The sequence below is a fragment of the Erinaceus europaeus genome, chromosome 8, assembly GCF_950295315.1.
Source record: "Erinaceus europaeus chromosome 8, mEriEur2.1, whole genome shotgun sequence".
NCBI classification, from domain to species: Eukaryota; Metazoa; Chordata; class Mammalia; order Eulipotyphla; family Erinaceidae; genus Erinaceus; species Erinaceus europaeus.
This window is the reverse complement of record NC_080169.1, coordinates 51,667,003-51,691,053: the sequence shown is the minus strand read 5'-3', so window position 1 is coordinate 51,691,053 and position 24,051 is coordinate 51,667,003. Positions and strand designations below refer to the sequence as shown.

General features: G+C 36.5%; 1 protein-coding gene across 9 annotated transcripts in view; it reads left to right on the top strand.

Moving 5' to 3' along the window:
• The window catches only part of PPP1R9A (protein phosphatase 1 regulatory subunit 9A), a 142,264-nt gene that overhangs the window by 65,435 nt on the left and 52,778 nt on the right, over window positions 1–24,051 (top strand). For all 9 annotated transcript variants that reach the window (XM_060196211.1, XM_060196212.1, XM_060196206.1 and 6 more), the window contains 2 exons: window positions 11,334–11,387; window positions 14,029–14,258. In XM_060196211.1, the coding sequence (XP_060052194.1) occupies window positions 11,334–11,387; window positions 14,029–14,258 (284 nt within the window). The remainder of the gene's footprint in view (window positions 1–11,333; window positions 11,388–14,028; window positions 14,259–24,051) is intronic.

Below are 24,051 nucleotides of genomic sequence, written 5' to 3'. Positions count from 1 at the left end.
GTCTCGAGGTAGAGCTGAAATTTATAGTTTTAATGATAAGTTCAGGTTTCTTGGTGTTTTTTAAATTTATTTGCAAATTTTGAATGTGACACAGAGAGAGAGACAGACAGACAGACCCCATATCACTGGAGCTTCTGCTAGAGACATGGTACTCTGATGTAGTGCAGAGTTCAAACCTGGGTCGCTGAACATATGGTAAAATCCATACAACTCCCTGTGAGCGATCTTTATGGCCCTGAAGTCTGAACTGAGTTAATAGAATTATTAAGGATTAATGAATTCTACAAATTCCACTAGGACTGACAGCAAACAAGAAGCTCTTCCCAACTTTGATACAATGGGTAAAGAGGAAAAGTAGTACTTTTGTGTGTGTGTGTGTGTGTGTGTGTGTGTTGGGGGGTAGGAGCCATTTAACATCTGCAGCTTTGTAAAAACAGCCACTGCTAAAACTTGTATCAGGGAACAGGGTGATTTATATACCCAAATCTACTGATACTTCCCATAGGCTAAGCCAAAGTTGGGGAGGCTGAGAGATGCCTTTTGAAGGAGGGGCAGTCAGAAAAAGACCAAGAATGATTCCTAAGGGGTAAATGCAGATGACAGAAAGCTTCTTCCACACTAACTGTGCCGAACCTCACTTGTAAAGTGAACACTTTGATAAATGGGTCCCGTAAGTGTTTTGTTCTTCACTGTTTCAGGGAACATTCTTTGTTGAAGGCAATTTTATTATTATTTATACTTTCCCCACAACAACCCTAAAACCTGTTTTATGGCTTCAAGCCTGTTAGGGTCTTGACCCCCTAGAAAATAGTTGTTCTTCAATATATAGAAAACACGTTTGATAATTACAGATTTAGAATTTCTGGGTTTTTATTTGTAATTGTTAAAACATTGATATATCACAAGAAGTTCAATTTTATATGTTCTGATGTTATGCCTAATATATTGATTTGTTTTTAAATTCCTAGATACATTGTAAGAATATTATATAAAGTACAAATATAAAGTACAAATATAATATAAAGTATAAAGTAATATACTTTCAAATATACTTTCACTTAAAAATTGTTTATTGGTTTTTGAGGAGACAATGTAATGGTTATAAAAAGGTCTTTCATGTCTGAGATTCAGAGGTCCCAGGTTCAATACCCAGCACCATCATAAGTTAGAGCCTAGTGGAGCTACAGCCTTTTCTCTGTGTGTTTTTCTCTGTATCTCCCTCATTAAAATAAAACTAATTTGAAAAAATTATTTATTAAGACTGGGCAATAGCTCACCTAGAAGAGTGTACACTTTATCATGTGCTAGTACCTAGGTTTGAGCCCTTGGCTACTACATAGGAATGCCTACACAGGGGAAGTTTCAAAAGTGGTGGAGCAGTGTTGTGGTGTCTCTCCTCTCCATTTTCTCTCTTTATATCCCAAAAGAAACAAAACAAAAGAGTCTACAGGAGCAAAGAGATCATGGAGGTATAAAACTTCAGTGATAACTTTGGTGGCAAATAAATAAATAAATAAGATTATAAAGAGTTTTTAAAAGTATGTATTTCTACAAATGCAGAAAAAATAATTTATGGGAGTCAGACAGTAGCACAGCGAATTAAGCTTACATTGCACAAAGCTTAAGGACTGGCCGGCTCCTCACCTTCAGGGGAGTCACTTCACAGGCAGTGAAGCAGTTCTGCAGGTTTCTATCTTTCTCTACCCCTCTCTGTCTTCCCCATCTCTTTCCATTTCTCTCTGTCCTAACAACGACATCAATTACAACAATAATAACTACAACAATAAAAAAGGCAACAAAAAGGGGAAATAAATAAATATATATAAAAAATAATTCATAATATCAGTATTCTTTACACTATTTACTGTGTTATATATCTACCTTTGAGTGGCCTGGGAGATGGTGCAGTGGATAACCTTCAAACATGAAGCCCTAAGTTTAATCCCTGTTATCCCCTATGCCAAAGTGATGCTTTGGTTCTTTCCCTTGTACTCTTTCCCTCTCATAAATAAATAAGTAAATAAATAAAAAAATATTATTTAAAATTCCCTTCTTTGATACTTAAAATTAAAATATTAGAATTTTTTAGTGTTCGTGAGGCAAAATACATGGACTTGTCAAATGAAAAATTATTGACTTTTTATACTTTTAAAACCAGAACTTCTTGGTAATAATGAAGTACACTATTACATGATGCTCACTAAATTCAGAATTCCCTTACGTAGGAGTAGCAACACCTATTTTATGACTATCTCATACCAAACTTTTCTAGATTTAAATGATATCTTAAAACGAAAGAACAGTACAGAAGAAGTTATTCATTGTGAGTGGTTACTTGGAATGGAGCAGTTCAATCTAGAAACATAGTCCTCTGCATCTCTGAATTGAATCAAGCATACATAATTATTTAAAAAATAGAAAATAAATATTCATTCTTTAAGAAATCTTCCTTGGATGTTGTAACTTTCAATTCACTTTTGAGGTGGTAAGGCTGAGGTACTGTGAACTGGGGAAGCTTTATAAGTCAGGTCTTACATATAGCTATGTGAGTATGGTTCATACTCTTTGTGAGATTAATTGAGATGGAAATAGGATTCAGATTTTCCTATGAAAACTTAGAAGCCTCAGAAGCAGAAATAACGTGTGGAAGATCATATCTTCTATTTTCAAATTTAGCCAAGGACAGATGACTGTTGACACCATTGTGCAGACAGACAACTCTGTGATTTAGGTTGGGCAACCTCTACCTATTCAACTAACTATACAAATCAAAGTGTTTAATATCTCCTGACAGGATATCAGTATTACCTTATAATTTACAAATACTGAAAACTTAATGTCTACAGCAAGTTATCTTCACTAGTCTTTGCTTTGTTTATTTTCATTCTATCCTAGAACTTCATGTCATATTAGTTTTACATTATGAACTGTTTATTTAAATTAAAAAATATTATTTCCTACTAATGTCTTTATATTTCTTCCTTCTTTTTTGTGTTAAACAAAAATGTTGTACTTAGTACATCTATTTTTGATAACCCTCACACATTTAATAAGATTATTTAGAAGTAGAGGTATACTAGCACATATTTTGGATAGATATGAAATTGTACCCCTAAAAGAACACACACAGGGACATGGGGAATGGACCTGCCCTACCACCGAGCTATTTGTCTCCTAAGGATTTACCCAAATGAGACAGAAACATCTATCAGAAGAGATCTGTGCATACCAGATTTGGTGGTGTATTGCAACAAAGAAAAAGACTCTGAGGAAGGAGCCGGGAGGAAAGGAAGAAAACTTTGAGAACTGTTACATAATGAAGTTGTATGCATATGTCAGTGATTGCACTGCAAACCATTAACCCCCTCAAAAAAAAATGAAGAAAAAAAACCAGTATTATAAAACAGTATTTATTCCTTTAAATAAAATTGAAAAATTAATTTTTAATTTATCTGTAAATTTTTTTATTAGCATTATTTACTTATTGCCTAGAGACAGCCAAAAATCAAGGGGGAAGGGGGAGATAGAAAGGGAGAGAGAGAGACACCTACAGCACTGCTTCACCACTCTCAAAGCTTTACCCTTGCAGGTGGGGATCAGGGGCTCAAACTCAAATCCTTGTGCATTGTAACATGTGTGCTCTACCAGGTGTGCCACCACCCAGCCCCTGAAAAAAAGATTATTTAATGCTAGAATTTTATTCTGAATATTTCTTTAGCTATAAATTCCCCCCTCCTTTTTTTTTTCATTTAGAATATCGTCATTCAGGTGTAATATCTTTTGGGATTTCATCTTAATACAAAAATTATTCAGTGTTATATCTGACTTTAAGACATATCGAACTTTATTTTGCTATTCTAATTTTATCACACTCTAGTCAGAAAACTATGTGATAGCTATTTATAATTTTGAGACTTCTTTTGAAGCTTAGTTTATAAACAATTTTAATTATTGCTCATATAAGCAAATGCATGCATACTCTGTGTTTAAATATAAAGTTTATATCTTTTCACTTATATAAATAAGATTAGTAATGCAAACATATATTCTGTGGCATCGATGTTGTTTTCTTGATTCACTAAGGCCAAAAGTATATGTTTGAAGCACAAGTCATTGCTTATTTCCCTTAATTTTTTCAATTGTAGTTCTATGTATTTTAAAACTTTGCTTTTAGCTGCATGTATGTTCAAAGTTGTTGTAACTTATATATCTCTTTTCTCGTATGCATTTTACTCAAATTTTTATTTTTGCCTGAAATTAAACATTAAACTGGCTTTTGTTTTGTATATACTTCACATACATTGCATATGTATTTTTACATCCTTTTTTTTCCCCCAGTTACTCAGTTCCTAGTAAGAAAATGTTATTTGTTTGTTTGTTTTATTACCACCAGGGTTATTCCTAGGGCTCAGTGCTTACATGATGAACCAAGTGCCCACCCACCCCCTTTATCTTTCCTTTTTGATAGAGACGGGGAGAAATTGAGATGATGGAGAGAGAGAAAGAAAGATAGATAGAGAGGGAGAGAGAGAGAGAGAGGGAGGGAGAGAGAGAAAGCTGCAATACTGCTTCACTGCTGGTGAAACTTCCACCCGTTAGTGGGGACTCTCTGTCAAGAGTTCCACCCTTTAGGCATTCTGTATTTTTTGCTAACTGTCCTTTCTTTAGTCAGCTTATTCCTAACTTCCCCTTTTAAATAACACTACAAGTTTTTATCAGTTAATTAGGGAATTTAACTCATTTATATTTATTTTAATCATTTTAATATTTATATTCATATCTACAGCCTTACTTCATGATTTTATGTTCTTATTTCTTTGCATTTAATCTTCTTAGATAAAACTAGATGCATCATCTTATATGCTAGTAAAACATAAGATGTATAAGAGTTATACATTTTCATTTAACTCTTTAGCACTTGTCCTTGAATAATTGTGATTATCTTAGGTTATTTTCCACCAATAATATGGAAAACAGTATGCCTTTTTATTTAACAACAATGGTAATTATCACATTGCTTTCATCTACCTTTCCTCATATCTCTAATATTTTTGTACTTCAGGAATTTTAGTTATATATATTAATAGGTATGCCTTTTAATGCTTTAATGAAATAATTGGGTCCAACTCTTTGGTCTTTTAATGAGTTCAGTGCTCTCCTTCTGTTAGTTTACTATCATTCTGATTCTGCTACTTTGCCACATGGCACTAATGGTTCTGTTAGAGACCAGGGTCTCTCAACTTCAGGGTAATAAAATAGGTTGCTCCAGATTTACCTCCAGATGCAGGCTGACCCATGTCAGGAATAGACAATTGGAGATTAATTTGATTGCTGTCTTTCAATTTCAATGTGAGTCCTTCTTGATATCATATTCCTAAATACTGTAGTCTGCATTTATTTTCATTCTCACTCTTTTTTTCTCCTTGACTAGAATAAATTAAGAAAATAGTTGCTATTTTGTAACTTTTATTTACTTGATGTCCTATTGCAGTCAAATAATTCTTATTACAACTTTTAATATTTTGAAAGTTGTGCGAATCTTATATTGAATAGGTTAATGTATTATTGTGATTAACGTATTAGTATGTATCTTAAAACTTCTTACTCTTTTTTAACCTTTTAAACTAAAATCACAGGATAATATTACACCTCACTATTATATCTTGCATCTAACAACTTTTATTATCTATTCCCATGCTCTATTGAAAGCGCTTATAATACTTAAGCACTTTTAATTTTTAAAATTATTTGATGTAAAGATTTTGATTTTACTTTCACTTCCTGTTACTGGACAAAAACACGGTTTATACATGTGTACATACTTTTTGCATAAAATCTAGTTATATTATTGGAAATGTGAAATTGCTATCTTGAAGTCCTTATCTCTTATTAATAAGATTTAGAGTTTTAAATACATTATTATTGTTCAAAGCTTAGTAGCTCTAATTTTATGTTTAATTTAATTTATTTTATGCTATATGGTTTTCATCAAGTTTTTAAAAAGTAGGAAGTTTTTCTACAATTTTCAAAATTAAAAGTGAATCAATATCATTTGAATATTCCAAATAGAAGTGTATTTACAATCTTTGTTTCAAAGACAAGATAGTTGTTACATTTAATTGCCTTATTTTTTAAAAAATGTTTTTGTTACTTTATATCAACATACAAAACAGATAGTTATACGCTAGGCTTACACATTAATGCTTTACACCAGAAGCACTAATTATTAAGCTCTTAGTTTCCTTCACTTCTCAGAATATACCTTCAGGTAATTATCAAGCATTCAAGGAGATATAGTTTACATGAGTTTCCTAGACTGAAAATTAGACATTCTACTTATTGTGAAATAAAAGTGATAACTTGCTGGATTTAATAATTTGATTCAAAACCTCTTTTCCTGAGAATGTCCAACGGTGAAGTCTGTTGTTGTAAGCTAGCATTGCATTATGTAAAGTAATAGTATGTTGTCAACCCAGCATTTAGACGCTTGCATTATTTTAGCCTTATACTTGTCTGCTTCTGTCTTTTTTTTTAAGTCCATGGATTTTTTTTCTTTTTTTTAGTTATTTTATTTTTCTGCCTCTGCTTCATTTCCAGAAACACTTAGTCTTCAGTAGTATCCTTGTCATGGTTTCCCCCCCTACATTTGAGATAGTTAAATATGTCTTTCTCATATCAACAATTTGGTTTTCTGTAGCATTATGTTTTTAATTAAAAATTCAGTTATGCTCCTTAGTGCATCTAAAATAACTCCATTATTTCCTTGGATTTCTACTTTCCTCAGTCACTATCCACTTCTTATGCTTCTTGACTGTCTCTTAATCTTGTTAGTCTGTCATTAATTTACAAGTTCCTTTATACTTAAGGAACACATCATTTCCACAGCCCAAGTCTCTCATTGATTTCCCCTATGCCTTGATCTGAAGTACTGGAGATAGGCTTAGTTTTGCCCCTTGCTCTATTATTAACCTTTAAATGAAAGAAGAATCATGTTGCTCTCTAAATGAACATGGGATACTGAGAGAATTAGAATATCTATCTGCTTTAGAGACAACTTGTGAAGAGACAGAGTTCCCGAACAAACTCAGCATCTCACACTAGCTGTTAAAGAAGCACAGAGTATTTTCCTGTCTTTGGAGTGAATCTTGATCAGATTATTATCCAGTCAACTTTATGATGTTTTCTCAGTCTGATAACAGTTGTTTGTAGTTCTAATGCCCACTTTATTATGAGTTTTTCTTTAATTAATGTGATTTCAGTGGTAATTGAATAATAGAGAAGGGTTGAATCAAAAACTCATCAGGCTCCATTAAATCAGATTATTTAGTGCCTCCCACTGCAGTTTTTCTCAGGAGTCATGTAAAAAAATAGTTCTACATTTCCCTGGAGGAACAAGCAGAATCTAAAATTATTTTATTTATTTCATAGATATCCTATGAAAAATAAACTGGAAAAGTTATAAATTTGTTGGATAGTAAGGGATATTGTGAAATTTTTCCATCAACATGCATAGAAGCTTTAAAAGATTACTTATTCAATAACAAACAGGTATTTATTTCCAAAGGAACATAAATGAAGGCTGTTACTTCCATCTGTATTCAGTGCCCTCATCTTTAGATTTATGAACTTATGCGTACCCCTTGTTTGAGTATCTCACTCTATACAATGCTGCAGTTGATGTTGTTATTCACTCAGCTGATTTCAGCTAATTTTGTACAAACTGTTTCCTGAAAAAAAAAGCAACGTTTTTAATATATAAAATGGGTATCAAACCAATCTTTGAACAGATGTTATAACTGCTCCAAAGATTAGACAATTCCAGGTCTTATCTTTCTTTTGTGGAGTTTCCTTTTGAGTGAGACAGACTTCACTTAAATAAAGATATATTTTTATTTTTTTATTTATTTAATAGGAGAGAGAAATTGAGAGGGGAGGTGGGAGCAGAGAGAAAGAGACATATAGAGAGACACCTGCGGCACTTGCTTCATAGCTTGTGAAGCTTCCCCCCTGCAGATGGGGAGTGAGGTCTCAAACCGAGGTCCTTGCACGTCTACTGTGTGCTAAACCAGATGTGCCTCCACCCAGCCCAATCATTCATTTATTTATTTATTTCAAATAAAGAGTTTTGTAAAAAATTACTATCCCAGTGTTGGAGCCACTCTACGAAACTGTGCAAACACCAGTCGTTATCTGACCTTGTAAGGAGCAGAGATAGTACTGTTATCTGCTTGTAAAATGTTTAATATAGGACATCTTTCCAAACATTTTCTAAAAAGATAATATTTTTCATGTTTTAAAGAAAACAAATTTTCATGTTTGCACAGGATAAATAAAAACAGTGCAAAGTTTCAGGCATACCACAAGAGATACTGCAAATTCAGTTCCAGATCACTGCAAAATGTGAATTACACACACACACACACACACACACACACACACACACACACACACACACACACACGTGAGTTACCTGAATTCCTTGACTCCCAGTATATATGATAGTTATGCATACACTATAGGGTATAAGGAAACAGTAGTATACTCTATAAGGAAACAGTACTATCGTCCAAAAATCAAGTGTAACACAGAGAGATGGTCGCTCTGGTGGTACAGCAGACAGAAAAATCTATCTCCAGCATTACATATGCTATAGTGATGCTCTGGGTTCCTCTTTCTCTCTCTCTCTCTTTCACACACACACACACACACACACACACACACACACACACACACACACACACACACACTGATTTTTCTAAAATGGTTATATAGAAATTGGTAAATGATCTGGGAAGTGGTTAAGTGGATGGAACACTGAGCTCTCAGATCTTGGTTTCTATAGAGTTTGATCCCAGAGTATCTCATATGTCAGAATCATATTCTGTTCATTTTCTCATTAATGAATTAATAAATCTTTTAAAGGTCTGTATCACAGAGACACAAAGTGAGCACATAGTATTGGGGGGGAATGACACTAGTATGCAGCTATAAATATTCTTGATTTAGAAATATCACATATCTTCAATTTGTTGAAACAATTTAAAGCAAAACATCCTTTCTAAGGATGTGTCTATAAGTAACAAAGTTATATTTGGATTATATTGATTTAGTGGTATGAATACATGTTCCTTCTTCATCTTTTTGTAAGAAATAATATACCAGGAGCTATACTTGCAGAATGCTCTATGTGCTGCTACCCTGGAGTGGCTGGCTACCTATAGGATTCCTGTTAAAAAATGATAGAAGAGATGACAGAGACTGGTCTTATAAATTAAAAGACTTATCTTGGGTACTTTCAGGTTCTGGCCTTTAATTCATTGTCATTGACATCTATGGATGTTGAATAATCCTGATTCTGATTTATTTTCAACCTTCCTGTATTTTCCTGTAGCTGAATAGCAAACAAAGAAGCATAAGTTTTAAACCAAAAAGAGAGCTGAGGCATGAGGTTGTGTTAGCTCCAAAGATTCACACTGCTGATCTTAGAACTACATGTTTCTCTCCTTCCATCAGCCAACTCACTTTAAGAGAGAGGGAGAGGGAGAGGGAGAGAGAAAGAGAGAGAGAAAGAGAGACAGAGAGAGAGACAGAGAGACACACGGGGGGGGGGGTCGGGCAGTTGCGCGGGTTAAGCTCACGTGGCACAAAGCGCAAGGACAGGTGGAAGGATCCGGGTGTTCCAGCCCCTGGCTCCCCACCTGCAAGCCGCTTCAAAAGCAGTGAAGTAGGTCTGCAGGTATCTATCTCTCCCCCTCTCTGTCTTCCCCTCCTCTCTCCATTTCTCTCTGCCCTATCCAACAAGGAACGACATCAACAACAACAATAATAACTACAACAAGGCTACAACAACAAGGGCAACAAAAGGGGGGGGGTGGCCTCCAGGAGCAGTGGATTCATGGTGCAGGCACAGAGCCCCAGCAATAACCCCTGGAGGCAAAAAAAAAAAAAAAAAGACAGACGTACTACGTAATATTCAAAATGTACAGCCCCTGCTGATTAATCGTAAAATCCAAAAATGCACAGAAATCAGGCTATTAAAACATAACGGAGGGAGGGGGCTGCTGGTGGTAGAGCTGAGAAAAACCTCACTGGGTAGAGCAAGTACTTTGCCATGTGCGAGGCCCAGATTCCAACTCCAGCACTGCTTGGGAGGTGCTTTGGCACTGGAAAAGCTTTACTGCTGTGTTGTCTTACCCTGTCTCTCTGAGTATAGGCCTGTGTGCAGTAAAACTGAACATACGGTTTTGGGGGGGGGGGGCAGCACAGGCTTTGAAAAAAAGAAGTGCAAAGCCATTTGATGATAAAACCTATACACCTATACACCAAACCAACAAAATGTCATTTACAATTACGTGCCTTAGTTAACGAAAATATTCATATGCTCTTGGCAGAAACATTGGCGTGTTTGATTACATACACAGTGCTTTCACAGACCCTGCTGTGGGTAGTAAGCCATTTGTGGAAATTGCATCTCTCTGATTTTCTGGAAACATCCAGCCTCAAGGATTTCAGAGACACTGTCAACTCATACATTGATTTCCTTAAAAGGGGGGGGGGGGCGGGAGGTATTTATTCCTTATGGAAATGCATTTTGACTCATCCTTTCTTTACAGAGAAAAACAGCGCGAGGAAAGACGAAGCAAAACAAACAAGTGTAAATGGCGGCTGTCTGATAAACAGTAACCTAAGATTTTGTCGGCCCTGGACATTCACTAGGGTTCAGTAGTCGCAGTACTTTTGGAGAAAGGAAATCTAGATCTGTACCTCTCCTACAATTAAAAAAATGTATATCCTAGTTACTCTCTGCGGGACTGCGTAAACCTCCCCCACCCCCACCCCCCCGCAGCTGCAGCAGAGCTCTGAACAGTCAGCTCAACCTAATGTACTGTGACTCACGGAGCCATAGCGCCACCATTCTTTCGTCTTTGAAACAATCTGCACACAGCCCATCTAGTTTGCTTAAACTATTCAATACACAGATTCTGTACGGGAACAGTTTTTTTTGTTTGTTTTGTTTTTGTTTATGTTTTACTGTGAAATCTTAAAGATTTGCAAAGAGGACAAGAAAAGTGTGTTTTCTTCTTTGTGGCCCGTGAGCAATTAAATCGAAGCCTAATATGCTAAGGAGTGTGGGCTATAAACTCTGCGTTTAATTAGTTTTCACCTAGTGAGTTATTTTGCACCCTAGACATTTTAATTTACAACCTGCTGCACTGAAGCGCTTTTCTAGACTTTCTGCTATGTAATAAGGTATTCTTATAGCAGCTTTGGCTTTAAAAATATAGATACACTCTTTTAGCTCAGACTTTTTTTTTTCTCTTTTCAATTTTCAGTTGCAAATCAAACATGCAGTTACAGAAGCAGAGATACAAAAATTGAAGACCAAGGTAAGCATCAATACACGGTGTACGAATTGATTGTTTTAAACTTGAGGCTTTATGAATAATTTCAAGCTAGGACTAAAGGATTTGTTCCTTTGCATTTGGAAGAACACAAATGTGAGACATTCATTTACTCTGTCAAATAAACCATGGTGAAAGCGCCAACTATTCAGTAGTAAACGTCACCCTTACCTCCTCCATGAAAATCAAACAGTATTTTACAAATACACATTTTCCTATTTGCGCATACAGGCCAGTTCTTTCTGAGCATTCCTTAAGAGACAAATTATTTTTATTGTTCAAACATTCAAATTACGTTTTGACCAGTAAATTTGTAAGCATAAGCTATTGTATCATATCTCTTTCCCTATATTTACCAGATTTTGAATAGCTTTTCTCTTTGTTTACTTCTGAATTATTCAACAGATAATACATTATTTTAATATAGGGTATTGATTATTTTTGTAGGAAAAATTAATCCCCAGCAATTAAATATTATAACATTTAATGTGATATATTGTATAATTTGTTTTTAAGTGCCTGATGCTACTGTAAATTTTTGGAGAATTTGTTCATTGTTTATATCTTGAGTAAAATAGGTCTTATTATAAAGGAGTATATATTTCTAATCTACATAAGAAATAATGCAAGATTTAAACAGTTATATTTAATTTTTTCTTTAACAAATTATACAGTACCTATAACTTCTTAAGCATTATTTTATCAAATATGTAGATTTAAAGATTTTGAAATAGTTTTCAAATTATTTTAAGACAATACTTTTATTGTTTTATGGTTTTTAGAAATTAAGACATAATTCATTCTTCACCACTAATCTGTTTTCCTGTTTACATTGAACACTTGTTTTGGTTTTTCCATGTGTTTTAAATAGAGATGAATTAGCAAGGCTATTTTTGTTAAATGGTATTCTCAGCTAATAACTCTGCAGGTCTTTAATCAAAGCATGCCTATACATCATTCTCGCTGTCAACCCTGCTCTGTTAATTATAATTTTTAAATTAGTGGTGGTTGGTAAATAAGCAATGTGAATACAAAACATTGTTTAATAAAAGATTAAGTAAAAACCTAACCATTTTTAAAATTGCTACTGTTTCTTGGCATAGAATGGAAAAATGGAAGTTTTCTTTTTTTTTAACTTGTTGGTTATGATAAGGGACTAGGATTTTCCTGTAAGTTTCTATTTTAACAATGCAAATATGTTAAAGTCTAAGCATTTAAATTAGAAAAATTTATAGACAAGTATTTTACATTTTTCTCTTTATATTGACATAATAATATTCAATGTAAACAGGAAAACAGATTAGTGGTGAAGAATGAAATATGTCTTAATTTCTAAAAACCATAAAAAATAAAAATATTGTCTTAAAATAATTTGAAAACTATTTCAAAATCTTTAAATCTACATATTTGATAAAATAATGCTATTCTGCATAATGAATTCCTAATTTTGAAATGTTTTGACTACTGTTTTACTTTATAATATTTTTTTAACCAATGTATTTAGTTTAAAATATACATAAAAGTATATACTCTAGTAGATGCTGTATGCTTTTTGCAATAACTTAGGTCTGGGAAATTGGTAGTTCACAGTGATTCTGCCTCATTTCAACCTTTAAGGAGTAAAAGTAGATGAAGTGAAGTACTAGTCTGAAGTTTATACAATTGTTGTGAATAAGTGAACTTTGACTCCTTCCTAAAGGGTCAGCCTTAAATTTCTGTGGAAATTAAAGGAATTAAACAAATATCTTTTCTACTCCTCAGATTCTCTGGAAACAGAAATCCCAAGGTGTTACCTTTAAGTTTCATTGAAGAGATTTAGATGAATCCAGCATTAATTAATTTTTTTTACTTACACTATCATTTAAATTTGTATACAAATTTGAGCTATGGAATTAGAAATTTATAATACTGCCAGTGGAATAATGAACTGTATGTTGTTCTGTCAGTTTAAATAGAGCAGTAATGTCAAAAGAGTTAAAATAAAGTTAAAATAGCTCACATCTTTCCACATTATATGCCAGCAATCTATTCCAAGCACCCTGATGTGTTATATCGCAATTCTCTTTCATAAATTATATGTTAGAATCTTAGAGAACTTCATTTACTTGCCAAAGGTCTTAAAGCCAATAATAATAGCAGAGCTGGGATTTCAATCTAAGTTGAATGACTGCAGAATTCCCATTTTAATCATTAAGCTACAATGTTCTGCTTCTCTCTCCTTTCCTCCCTGCCACTCCTTACTCCCTTTTTGTTAGCTTTTTACATATAATTATGTATATTAAAAAGCCTCTAAAATAAAGTATATTCAAATTTACTGGATAGGATCAGTCAAAATTGTTTTTAAAGCATTTTACTGCTCACAGAATGTCAGGTCCTATGTTATAGATAGACACTGGGAGTTGGAATCAAATCCATGTTTTATCATTTATCATATGTATGACCCTGAAAAAATCCTGCTCACTTTTCAACATTTCCATTTTATAATCTATGAAACATAATACTCTCCTCATATTAACATCTCTTTATATGTAAGTTAAATTTAAGCTAACGCATGCTATAAAAATTGGAAGGAATTATGCTGTAGAAGCACACAGTTTACTCATGCTTCGATATTTAATTTATCCAGCTGCAAGCAGCAGAAAATGAGAAAGTGAGGTGGGAACTAGAGAAAAATCAACTCCAGCAGAATATAGAAGAGAATAAAGAGAGAATGCTGAAGTTGGAAAGCTACTGGATTGAGGCTCAAACATTATGCCACACGGTAAATGAACACCTGAAAGAGACTCAAAGCCAGTATCAGGCCTTGGAAAAGAAATACAACAAGGCAAAGAAACTGATCAAGGATTTTCAACAAAAGTAAGCAACTTCTAATCATTAAAGGAGAGTTGTGTTTGTGTGTGGGTATCAAAAGCGATTTTATACCCAGTGATTCTGAACTATCTATAGTATCACTTTAAGAAGCATAGTTAAAGCATAAATTGATATAAAATTTTGGAAGTCACTTTCATTGTTGATAGGAAATAATTATTTTTCATTTACATTTATATTATTTTACAATTTGGGGGAACATGCTACCTCATAATTTAAAAAATATTTACAGTAGCTGTTAAAACATTTGAATTGCTATCATTTCTGAAGTATCTCTGTGATTTAGAAAGAAATAAGAGGACCGCAGGGCTGGGTGGTGGCACACGTGGTTGAGTGTACATTATAATGCACAAGGACCCGGGCTCAAGCCCCTGGTCCCCACATGCAGGGGAAGCTTTGCAAGTGGTGAAGCAATGCTACAGGTATCTGTCTTTCTTTTTAACTCTCTAAAATCCTTTCTCACTTGATTTCTGGATATCTGTATTTAATAAATAAAGATAATAAAAAAATTAAAAATAGAAATAAGACGTCCAGTAGAAGTAAACAATGAATTTTAGATATAATACATGCAGAACAGCAATTGGGAACTTGATCAAGCTGCATCTATCTTTAGTCTTAGAATCATCATAACTTGAATTTGTCAATTATGATTAGTGTAAATATTGGTCAGCAAGGTCCTCGGATTTACCATGTTGTACTTCTCATTAAAAAAATATATTTCCCAATCCATATCAAATAATATTACATCTGCCGATCACAACCTAGCCAACGCAACGATTGCCATCTCAACATGCTTCACTTCAGACTGTGTCCAGAGACTTCACGTGTGGAATGACAATCCTTCAGCTTCATTACTCGGGTGAGACCTTTCCTTTCATAGTATATTCTAATTCCATCTCAGGTGGCTCACTTTCTAACAAAGTCCCAAAACCTAGATATACACCAGTTTCTGTGAGAGAGAGCATATATTCATACATATCCATAAACTACTGCAAAATATATACCTGAAAGCAGAAGTACACTAGAGTTTGCAGTGAGTACCTCCCTAACACTTCCTCTCCACTATTCCAAGCTTTGGGTCCATGATTACTCAACAATTTGTTTGGCTTCGTATGTTAACTCTCTTTTCAGTCACCAGGTTCCAGATGCCATCAGGATGCTGGCCAGGCTTCCCTGGATTGAAGACCCCACCAATGTGTCCTGGAGCTCAGCTTCCCCAGAGACACACCCTACTAGGGAAAGAGAGAGGCAGACTGGGAGTATGGACCGACCAGTCAACGCCCATGTTCAGCAGGGAAGCAATTACAGAAGCCAGACCTTCTACCTTCTGCAACCCACCATGACCCTGGGTCCATGCTCCCAGAGGGATAGAGAATGGGAAAACTATCAGGGGAGGGGGTGGGTTATGGAGATTGGGTGGTGGGAATTGTGTGGAGTTGTACCCCTCCTACCCTGTGGTTTTGTTAATTAATCCTTTCTTAAATAAAAAAAATTTTAAAAAATAAATAAAATATTTATTTAAAAAAGGAGGCATTAACAAAACATTAGGATAAGAGGGGTACAACTCCACACAATTCCCACCACAAGATCTCCATATCCCATCCCCTCCCCTGATAGCTTTCCTATTCTTTATCTTTCTGGGAGTATGGACCCAAGGTCATTGGGGGATGCAGAAGGTGGAAGGCCTGGCTTCTGTAATTGCTTCCCCGATGAACATGGGCGTTGACAGGTAGATCCATATTCCCAGACTTCCTCTCTCTCTCTCTTTTATATTTATTTTATTTATTTATTCCCTTTTGTTGCCTTTGTTGTTTTATTGTTGTAGTTGTTGTTGTCGTTGTTGGATAGGACAGAGAGAAATGGAGAGAGGAGGGGAAGATAGAGAGGAGGAGAGAAAGATAGACACCTGCAGACCTGCTTCACCGCCTGTGAAGCGACTCCCCTGCAGGTGGGGAGCCGGGGTTTGAACCGGGATCCTTATGCTGGTCCTTGTGCTTTGAGCCACCTGCGCTTAACCCGCTGCGCTACAGCCCGACTCCCAGACTTCCTCTCTCTTAACCTAGTATGGTGGGGCTCTGGGGAAGTGGAGCTCCAGGACACATTGGTGGGATCATCTGTCCAGGGAAATTTTGTCAGCATCATGCTAGCATCTGGAACCTGGTGACTGAAAAGAGAGTTAACATACAAAGCCAAACAAATTGTTGAACAATCATGGACCTAAAGGCTGGAATAGTGCAGATGAAGTGTTGGGGGGGGGGTCCTCAGTTTTGTAGATAGGTAGTAGGTATATTTTAGTTATATTTCTTTTTTTTTATTATTATTTATTTTTTATTTAAGAAAGGATTAATTAACAAAACCATAGGGTAGGAGGGGTACAACTCCACACAATTCCCACCGCCCAATCTCCATATCCCACCCCCTCCCCCGATAGCTTTCCCATTCTCTATCCCTCTGGGAGCATGGACCCAGGGTCATTGAGGGTTGCAGAAGGTAGAAGGTCTGGCTTCTGTAATTGCTTCCCTGCTGAACATGGGCGTTGACTGGTCGGTCCATACTCCCAGTCTGCCGCTCTCTTTCCCTAGTAGGATGGGTCTCTGGGGAAGCTGAGCTCCAGGACACATTGGTGGTGTCTTCAATCCAGGGAAGTCTGGCCGGCATCCTGATGACACCTGGAACCTGGTGACTGAAAAGAGAGTTAACATACAAAGCCAAACAAATTGTTGAGCAATCATGGACCCAAAGCTTGGAAAAGTGGAGAGGAAGTATTAGGGAGGTACTCACTGCAAACTCTAGTATACTTCTGCTTTCTTACTTTGGTGCCATACTCCAAACTCAGTCAGTTTCTGCTTTGCGTTTCTACTTTTTTTTTTTTTTACATGCATAACATTCCCCAGATTCCCATTTAGCAATACAACCCCCACTATTTCATTCATCATTTTTCATGGACCTGTATTCTCCCCACCCACCCACCCACCCCAGAGTCTTTTACTTTGGTGTAATACTCCAATTCCATTTCAGGTTCGACTTGTGTTTTCTTTTCTAATCTTGTTTTTCAACTTCGGCCTGAGAGTGAGATCATCCCATATTCATCCTTCTGTTTCTGACTTATTTCACTCAACATGATTTTATATTTCTAAAGGCCTGTAGTTATATTAGTTTTTTTGTTTGTTTGTCTACAAGCCTGAAATCTGACATGCAGATGGCCCCAAGTTACTGTCTGGGGAGGTGATGTCATGGCTGGAAAAGGGACAGAAAGCTGGATCAGGGAAGAGAGTAGCTCCCTAATATGGGGAAGGGTTATAAGTATTGTTAACTGTAAACCCCATCGATTTCATTTGGTCTGGGGCCCATATTCAGCTTAGGAGCCTATGTGACCTCTGCATCCCTGTAGATCTGAGCTCACATTCTGTGTTTATAAGTAGGAACATTCCAAGCTGCCCCAATATTAGGACCCATCTTCCTCAGGTGTAACAGAGTATGCTGTACATCCTCCCTTCAGAGGATGGAACATTCTCTACCATTGTTGATCCAAGTTAGGGGCAAGTACCTATGGGTGACCCACAAAGGGGTCTTTTTTGTTGTTCCTGATAGAGATGACCTGTAACAATGGAGAGAGGGATTTATTTGAGGTCTACGCCCATCATATCTGTTTAGGAATCTCTGACCACCCTGATTAGGGCCCCAGCTGATGGGGTGGCCTGATAGTGACTAAAGAGTCATCATTAAAGTATGCCAGTCTCTTGCCCTTATTCAGCTTTTGCAGTTCTTGCTTTGCTGAGGTTAGCTTTGGAATGAGTGAGAGAACTGTAATAGGAAGTAGGTGAGGAGGGTATCTAAGTCTAATTAGATACTATTTCATCAGGAACTTTATACTGACTCACTGCAGACTATTGTGTACTTTTGCTTTCAGGTACATATTTTGCCCTAGTTTATGGATACGTGTGAACATATACTCTATCTAAAGGGACCTGGTCTATATCTAGGTTTTGGGACTTTGTTAGGAAGTGAACCGCCTGGAATGGAATTAGAGAATACTATGAAAGGAAAGGTCTCACTGAGTAATGAAACTAAAGGGTTGTCATTCCACACCTGAAGTCCAGGTAGACAGTCTGAAGTGAAGCATGCTGAATTGGTACTCCTTGAATTGATTAGGTTGGGATGGGTGGATGCAATTTTATTTGGTATGAATTGAGAGAAGCATGCAGGAAAGTGCGCCCCACCCTAAGGTTCCAGGACTGGGGGAAATATAGGCTAAATAGTGGAAATGTGAGGCTCCGGCTGTCTTAGGGTTCAAGAGGACAATAGTAATTGTTATAATCACATTATTTGGTAATTGGGTTAACTTTGAAAAATCCATTTGTTAGCATTTGCTGTATAATACCCAATATCACTATAATTTATATCCTTTGACATTATTTGTATATAGCTGTGCCACCGGTTGCTTCTGTTCTCCTTGATCTAGGCTTTTGAGAGAGTCAACATATAAAAGACTCAGCCTATATATTAAAAAGACTCAGTCTCTGCTTTAAAAAGGTTGAGGCATACAATCAATTTTTCCCCCTCATATTAATTAAATAGTGATTTATATGACTACAAACTAATAGAAGTGTTAATAAACACCATTCTCACCACCAAAAGACTGTGTCCCATTCTACCCCCCAACCCCCCCCCCCCCCGCACGCCACCCCAGGAAGCTGAATATCCACCCTCACCGCAGGGTTTTTACTTTGGTGCCCTACTTCAGATTTAGTCAAATCCTGCTTTTAGTTTCCTTATCTGTTCTTCTTTCTCAACTTCTGTTGATGAGTGGGATTATCCCATACTCATCTTTATCTTTCTGACTTAGCTCACAGAACATAATTCCTTCTAGCTCCATCCAAGATAGGTCAGAGAAAGTGGGTCCATTGTTCTTAATAGCTGCATAGTATTCCATTGTGTATATATACCACAGGTTTCTCAGCCACTCATCTCTTGTTGGGCACCTGAGTTGCTTCCAGGTTTTAGCTATTACAAATTGTGTTGCTATGAACATAGGTGTACAAATATTTTTTTGGTTTGGTGATATGTAGTCCTTGGGATATATCCCCAAGACAGGAATTATTGAGTCATATGGAAGGTCCATGTCTAGCCTTATGAGAGTTCTCCAAACTGATCTCCACAGAGACTGGACCAACTTACATTCCCATCAGAGTGCAGAAGGGTTCCTCTGTCTCCACAACCTCTCAAGCATTTGTTGCTGCTGTCCTTTTTGATGTATGCCATTCTCACAGGGGTGAGGTGGTATCACAGTGTTGTCTTTATTTGCATTTCTCTGACAATCAGCGACCTGGAGCAGTTTTTTAATGTGTTTGTTAGCCTTTTGGATCTCTTCTATAGTGAATGTTCTGATCATATCCTCTGCCCATTTTTGAATGGGGACATTTGCTTTTTTGTTGCTAAGTTTGCTGATCTCTTTGTATTTTTGGTGATTAGTCTCTTGTCTGATGTATGCATGTGAAGATCTTCTCCCATTCTGTGAGGGGTCTCCTTGTTGGTGTGATAGTTTCTTTGGCTGTGCAGAAGCTTTCAATTTGATGTAGTCCCATTGGTTTGTTTCTGTTTTAGTTTTCCTTGCAGTTGGATTTATTTCATCAAAGATGTCCTTGAGGTATAGGTGGGAAAGTGTTCCACCAATGTTTTCCTCTAAGTATTGATAGTTTCTGGTCTAAAATCTATGTCCTTGATCCATTTGGAGTTGATTTTTGTTTCTGGTGAGATAAGGTGGTTCGGTTTCATTCTTCTGCATGTTTCAAACCAGTTTTCCCAGCACCATTTATTGAAGAGAGCCTCCTTCCTCCATTTAATACTTTGGGCCCCCTTATCAAAGATTAGATGTCCGGGGGAGTCGGGCTGTAGCGCAGCGGGTTAAGCGCAGGTGGCGCAAAGCACAAGGACCGGCATAATAAGGATCCCGGTTCGAACCCCGGCTCCCCACCTGCAGGGGAGTCGTTTCACAGGCAGTGAAGCAGGTCTGCAGGTGTCTATCTTTCTCTCCTCCTCTCTATCTTCCCCTCCTCTCTCCATTTCTCTCTGTCCTATCCAACAACGACAACAACAACAATAATAACGACAACAATAAAACAACAAGGGCAACAAAAGGGAATAAATAAATAAAATAAATATTAAAAAAAAATAAAAATAAAAAAAAAAAAAGATTAGATGTCCATAGGTGTGGGGCTTTCAGTTCTGTTCCACTGGTCTGTGTGCCTATTTTTGTTCCAGTACCAGGCTGTTTTGATTATGATGGCCTTATAATATAGTTTGAGATCTGTGAGTGTGATGCCTCCATTTCTGTTTCTTTTTCTCAAGATTTTTTTTGGAAATTCTGGGTGTTTTCTGGTTCCAGATAAATGAATGCAGTTTATGTTCTATTCTCTTAAAGAAACTTGATGTGACTTTGATGGGTGTTACGTTAAATTTGTATATGGCTCTGGGGAGAATATTCATTTTGATGATATTTATTCTTATTTTCAATGTTGTTTATTTCTGCTCTTATTTTAGTGATTTCCATCCTTCTGGTTGCTTTAGGGTCCCTTTATTCTTCTTCCTCTAAATCCTTAAGTTTTGCGGTAAGGTTGTTTACTTGAGCTTTTTCTTGTTTTCTAGTATGTGATTGTATGGCTATGAGTTTCCCTCTCAATATTACTTTAGCTATCTCCCATATATTTTGATAACTTGTGTCTTCATTTTCATTTGTTTCCAGAAGTATTTGAATTTCTTGCTTGAGGGTCTCTCTGACCCATCGATTCTTGCAGTATATTGTTGAGTTTCCAAATTCTGTGACTTTTAGTAATTACCTGTTTGTTGTTGAATGTTAGCTTTAATCCACTGTGGTCTGAGAAGATACGTGGGATGTCACAATGCTCTTGAATTTGTTGATACTGTCTTTGTGGCCTAACATGTGCTCTATTTTTGAGTATGTGTTGTGTGGATTTGAAAAGAATGTGTATTCCAGTGTTTTAGGGTGAAGAACTCTGAAAATGTCCAGGAGGTCTAGTCTGTCCATCTCTTCATTTAATTCTCTTGTTTCTTTGTTGATTCTCTGCTTCATTGATCTGTCTAAGTGTGAGAGTGGGGTGTTAAAGTCTCCCACTATTATTGTATTACTCTTGATGTATTTTTGTAGTTCTTTCAGTAGGTGCTTGATGTATTTAGATGGTCCCTCATTAGGTGCATAGATGTTAATAATTGTTAAATCTTCTTGGTTGATTGACCTCTGTTCATTGTGTAATGGCCTTGCCTATCTTTTATTACTTTATTTAATTTAAAGTCTATTGTCTCAGAGATGAGAATGGCTGTTCCTGCCCTTTTTTGTGGTCCATTAGCCTGTATGATAATTTTCCATCCTTTCACTTTAAGTCTGTGTTTGCCTTGTTGGGTCAGGTGGGATTATTACAAGCAGCATATGGTTGGGTTGTGATTTCTGATCCATCCTCCCACTCTGTGACTTTTAATGGGTGAATTTAATCCATTGACATTTATTGATATTATCAATTGAATGTATTGTAGTGCCGTTATTCAACAGTTCTTTATTTGCTCTGATATATGGCAAGTATTATAGTGATGTTTTTGTTTATAAGAGGTCTTTTAGTACCTCTTTCAGGGCAGGCTTGGTGATGATTGCCTCCTTTAACTGTTGCCTGTCTGAGAAGGTTTTGATCCCTCCATCTAGTTTGAATGAAAGTCTAGCAGGATATATTATCCTTCGTTGAAACCCTTTTTCATCAGGGCTCAGTAGATATCTTGCCATTCTCTTCTGGCTTTTAGAGTTTGAGGGGAGAAGTCTGCTGATCGCCTTATGGGTTTTCCCCTGTATGTGACTTTTTGTTTCTCTCCTGCAGCCTTTAGGAGCCTTTCTTTATCCTTACTTCTTTTCATTGTAACTATGATGTGTCTTGATGTATTCATGTCTGGGTTGATTCTGTTTGGGATTCTCTAGGCCTCTTGAATCTTTATGTCCTTTCTGTTGTTTAGGTCTGGGAAGTTTTCTTCCATTATTTCCTCTAGAATGTTTACTTCCCCTTCCTCTCTTTCTTCCTCTGGTAGGACAATTATACGAATGTTATTTCTTTTGAGATCATCCCATATGTCTCTGTTGTTGTTTTCAGAGTCTCTCAGTCTTTTTTTGAGCTCTTTTACCTCTTCCTTTTTTTTCTCTAGTTCATCTTCTGTCTGGCTAATTCTATGTTCTGCTTTTGTTAATCTGCTTTCCCTTCCGCCAGCTTCTTTCTTCAGTTTAGTTATAGTATTAACTTATTCTGCTAGTTGGCCTTTTAGCTCAACTATTTCAGCTTTCATTTCTCTAATTACCTCGAGCTAGCTTGTATTTTCTTTGAGGTTCTCCTCTGTTGTTTCCCTAATTCTGATAGCCCTTTCCTCCATAGTTGTCTTCATTTCTGTGATTATTAGGTTTACTACTGCTTGCATACTTTTCTTATCTATGGTTACTTCCGACTGATTTGGAGTTTCTTCTGGGCTCCTGTCCTGATTCATTGTGGTAGCAGTTTTATTTGCTCTTGGTTTAAACTTTTTTTTTTTTATTGATGTGGTTTTTATTTTTCTGTTCTGTCATTCTTCAGTTGTTGTCTTTTGGGTGCAAGATACACTATACTAAAGACCTTTATGACCAGTGCAGTCACCAACCTTAGAAATTACAACAATAGTAACTGAGGCAAGGATTGATGCAGTTCCACCAATACCATTTAGCCAAACAACACCTCCAGTCCATGAAAAAATAGCAACCAAACAAAAGAAAAAGAAAGAGATAGGAAAAATGGGGAATCAAGAATAGACAATTATGCAAATCTACTGTCCTCTATAAATTCTAGGGATAGAAAGGGGAGAAAGGGAAGTTGAAAAGACACACACACATAGAGTCCACTCAGTCAGATTTTTCCCCAGAATAATTAATTCTCAAGCGAGTAGCAGTGAATTGAAAACAAAAGAAGGAGGAAGGAAGAAAATAATAAAATAAGAAAGGAAGGAAGAAAGAAAGAATAAAAAAGGAATAGCAGTGAAAGGAAAGAGGTTTTTTTTTCTTTCTTTTTTTAAATTAGCTAATAGGAGGGAAAAAGGAGAGTGGAGAGAAGAGGTAGAGAGAAACAAGTTCTTCTCACAATGGATAAGACACGCAGTCACCTAGAAATGGAAAAAACAACAAGGCTTAATTTTGGTCAACCTGAAGAAGGTGGATGGAAAAGGGACACGTGTATATAATAATAATAGTAATAAAATAAAATAGAGTAGAAAACCCCTAACAGTCAATCTGCAGCTTGGACCTCTCAATTGGCTGCAAGCATCCTGAGCAAAAAGAGCCAATTGTAAGAAGTATCCAAAACAACAACAACAACAACAACAACAACAAAAAAAACCCCTCCAGCTCTCCAGGTAGTCAGTTCCCAGGCAGGGATGAGGGGCACTGATTGGTCAGGTATTTTGTCACTTAAAACAGAGCTCCAGCCACTTTAAAATAGAGAGAAGTTAAAGGAAGAGGCTCGGAATGACACCCCTGTTGAGCCAGGAATCTTGGTAAAGAAAAATATCTCAGCGGGGAACCTGCTAGGAGTGGCTATGCTGCCCCTGGGGGCTGGTACTGGGGTGGGGGGGTGTGAGTTCAGCAATAATCAAAGGATTTTCCTTTGTCCCCTGACCTGCATTTGTCACCCCAAGAGGAAGTTATGGGACTGTATTTTGGTGTCACTCTGACCAGTCTGTGTTCCTGTTCACCTTCCTACAGACAGCA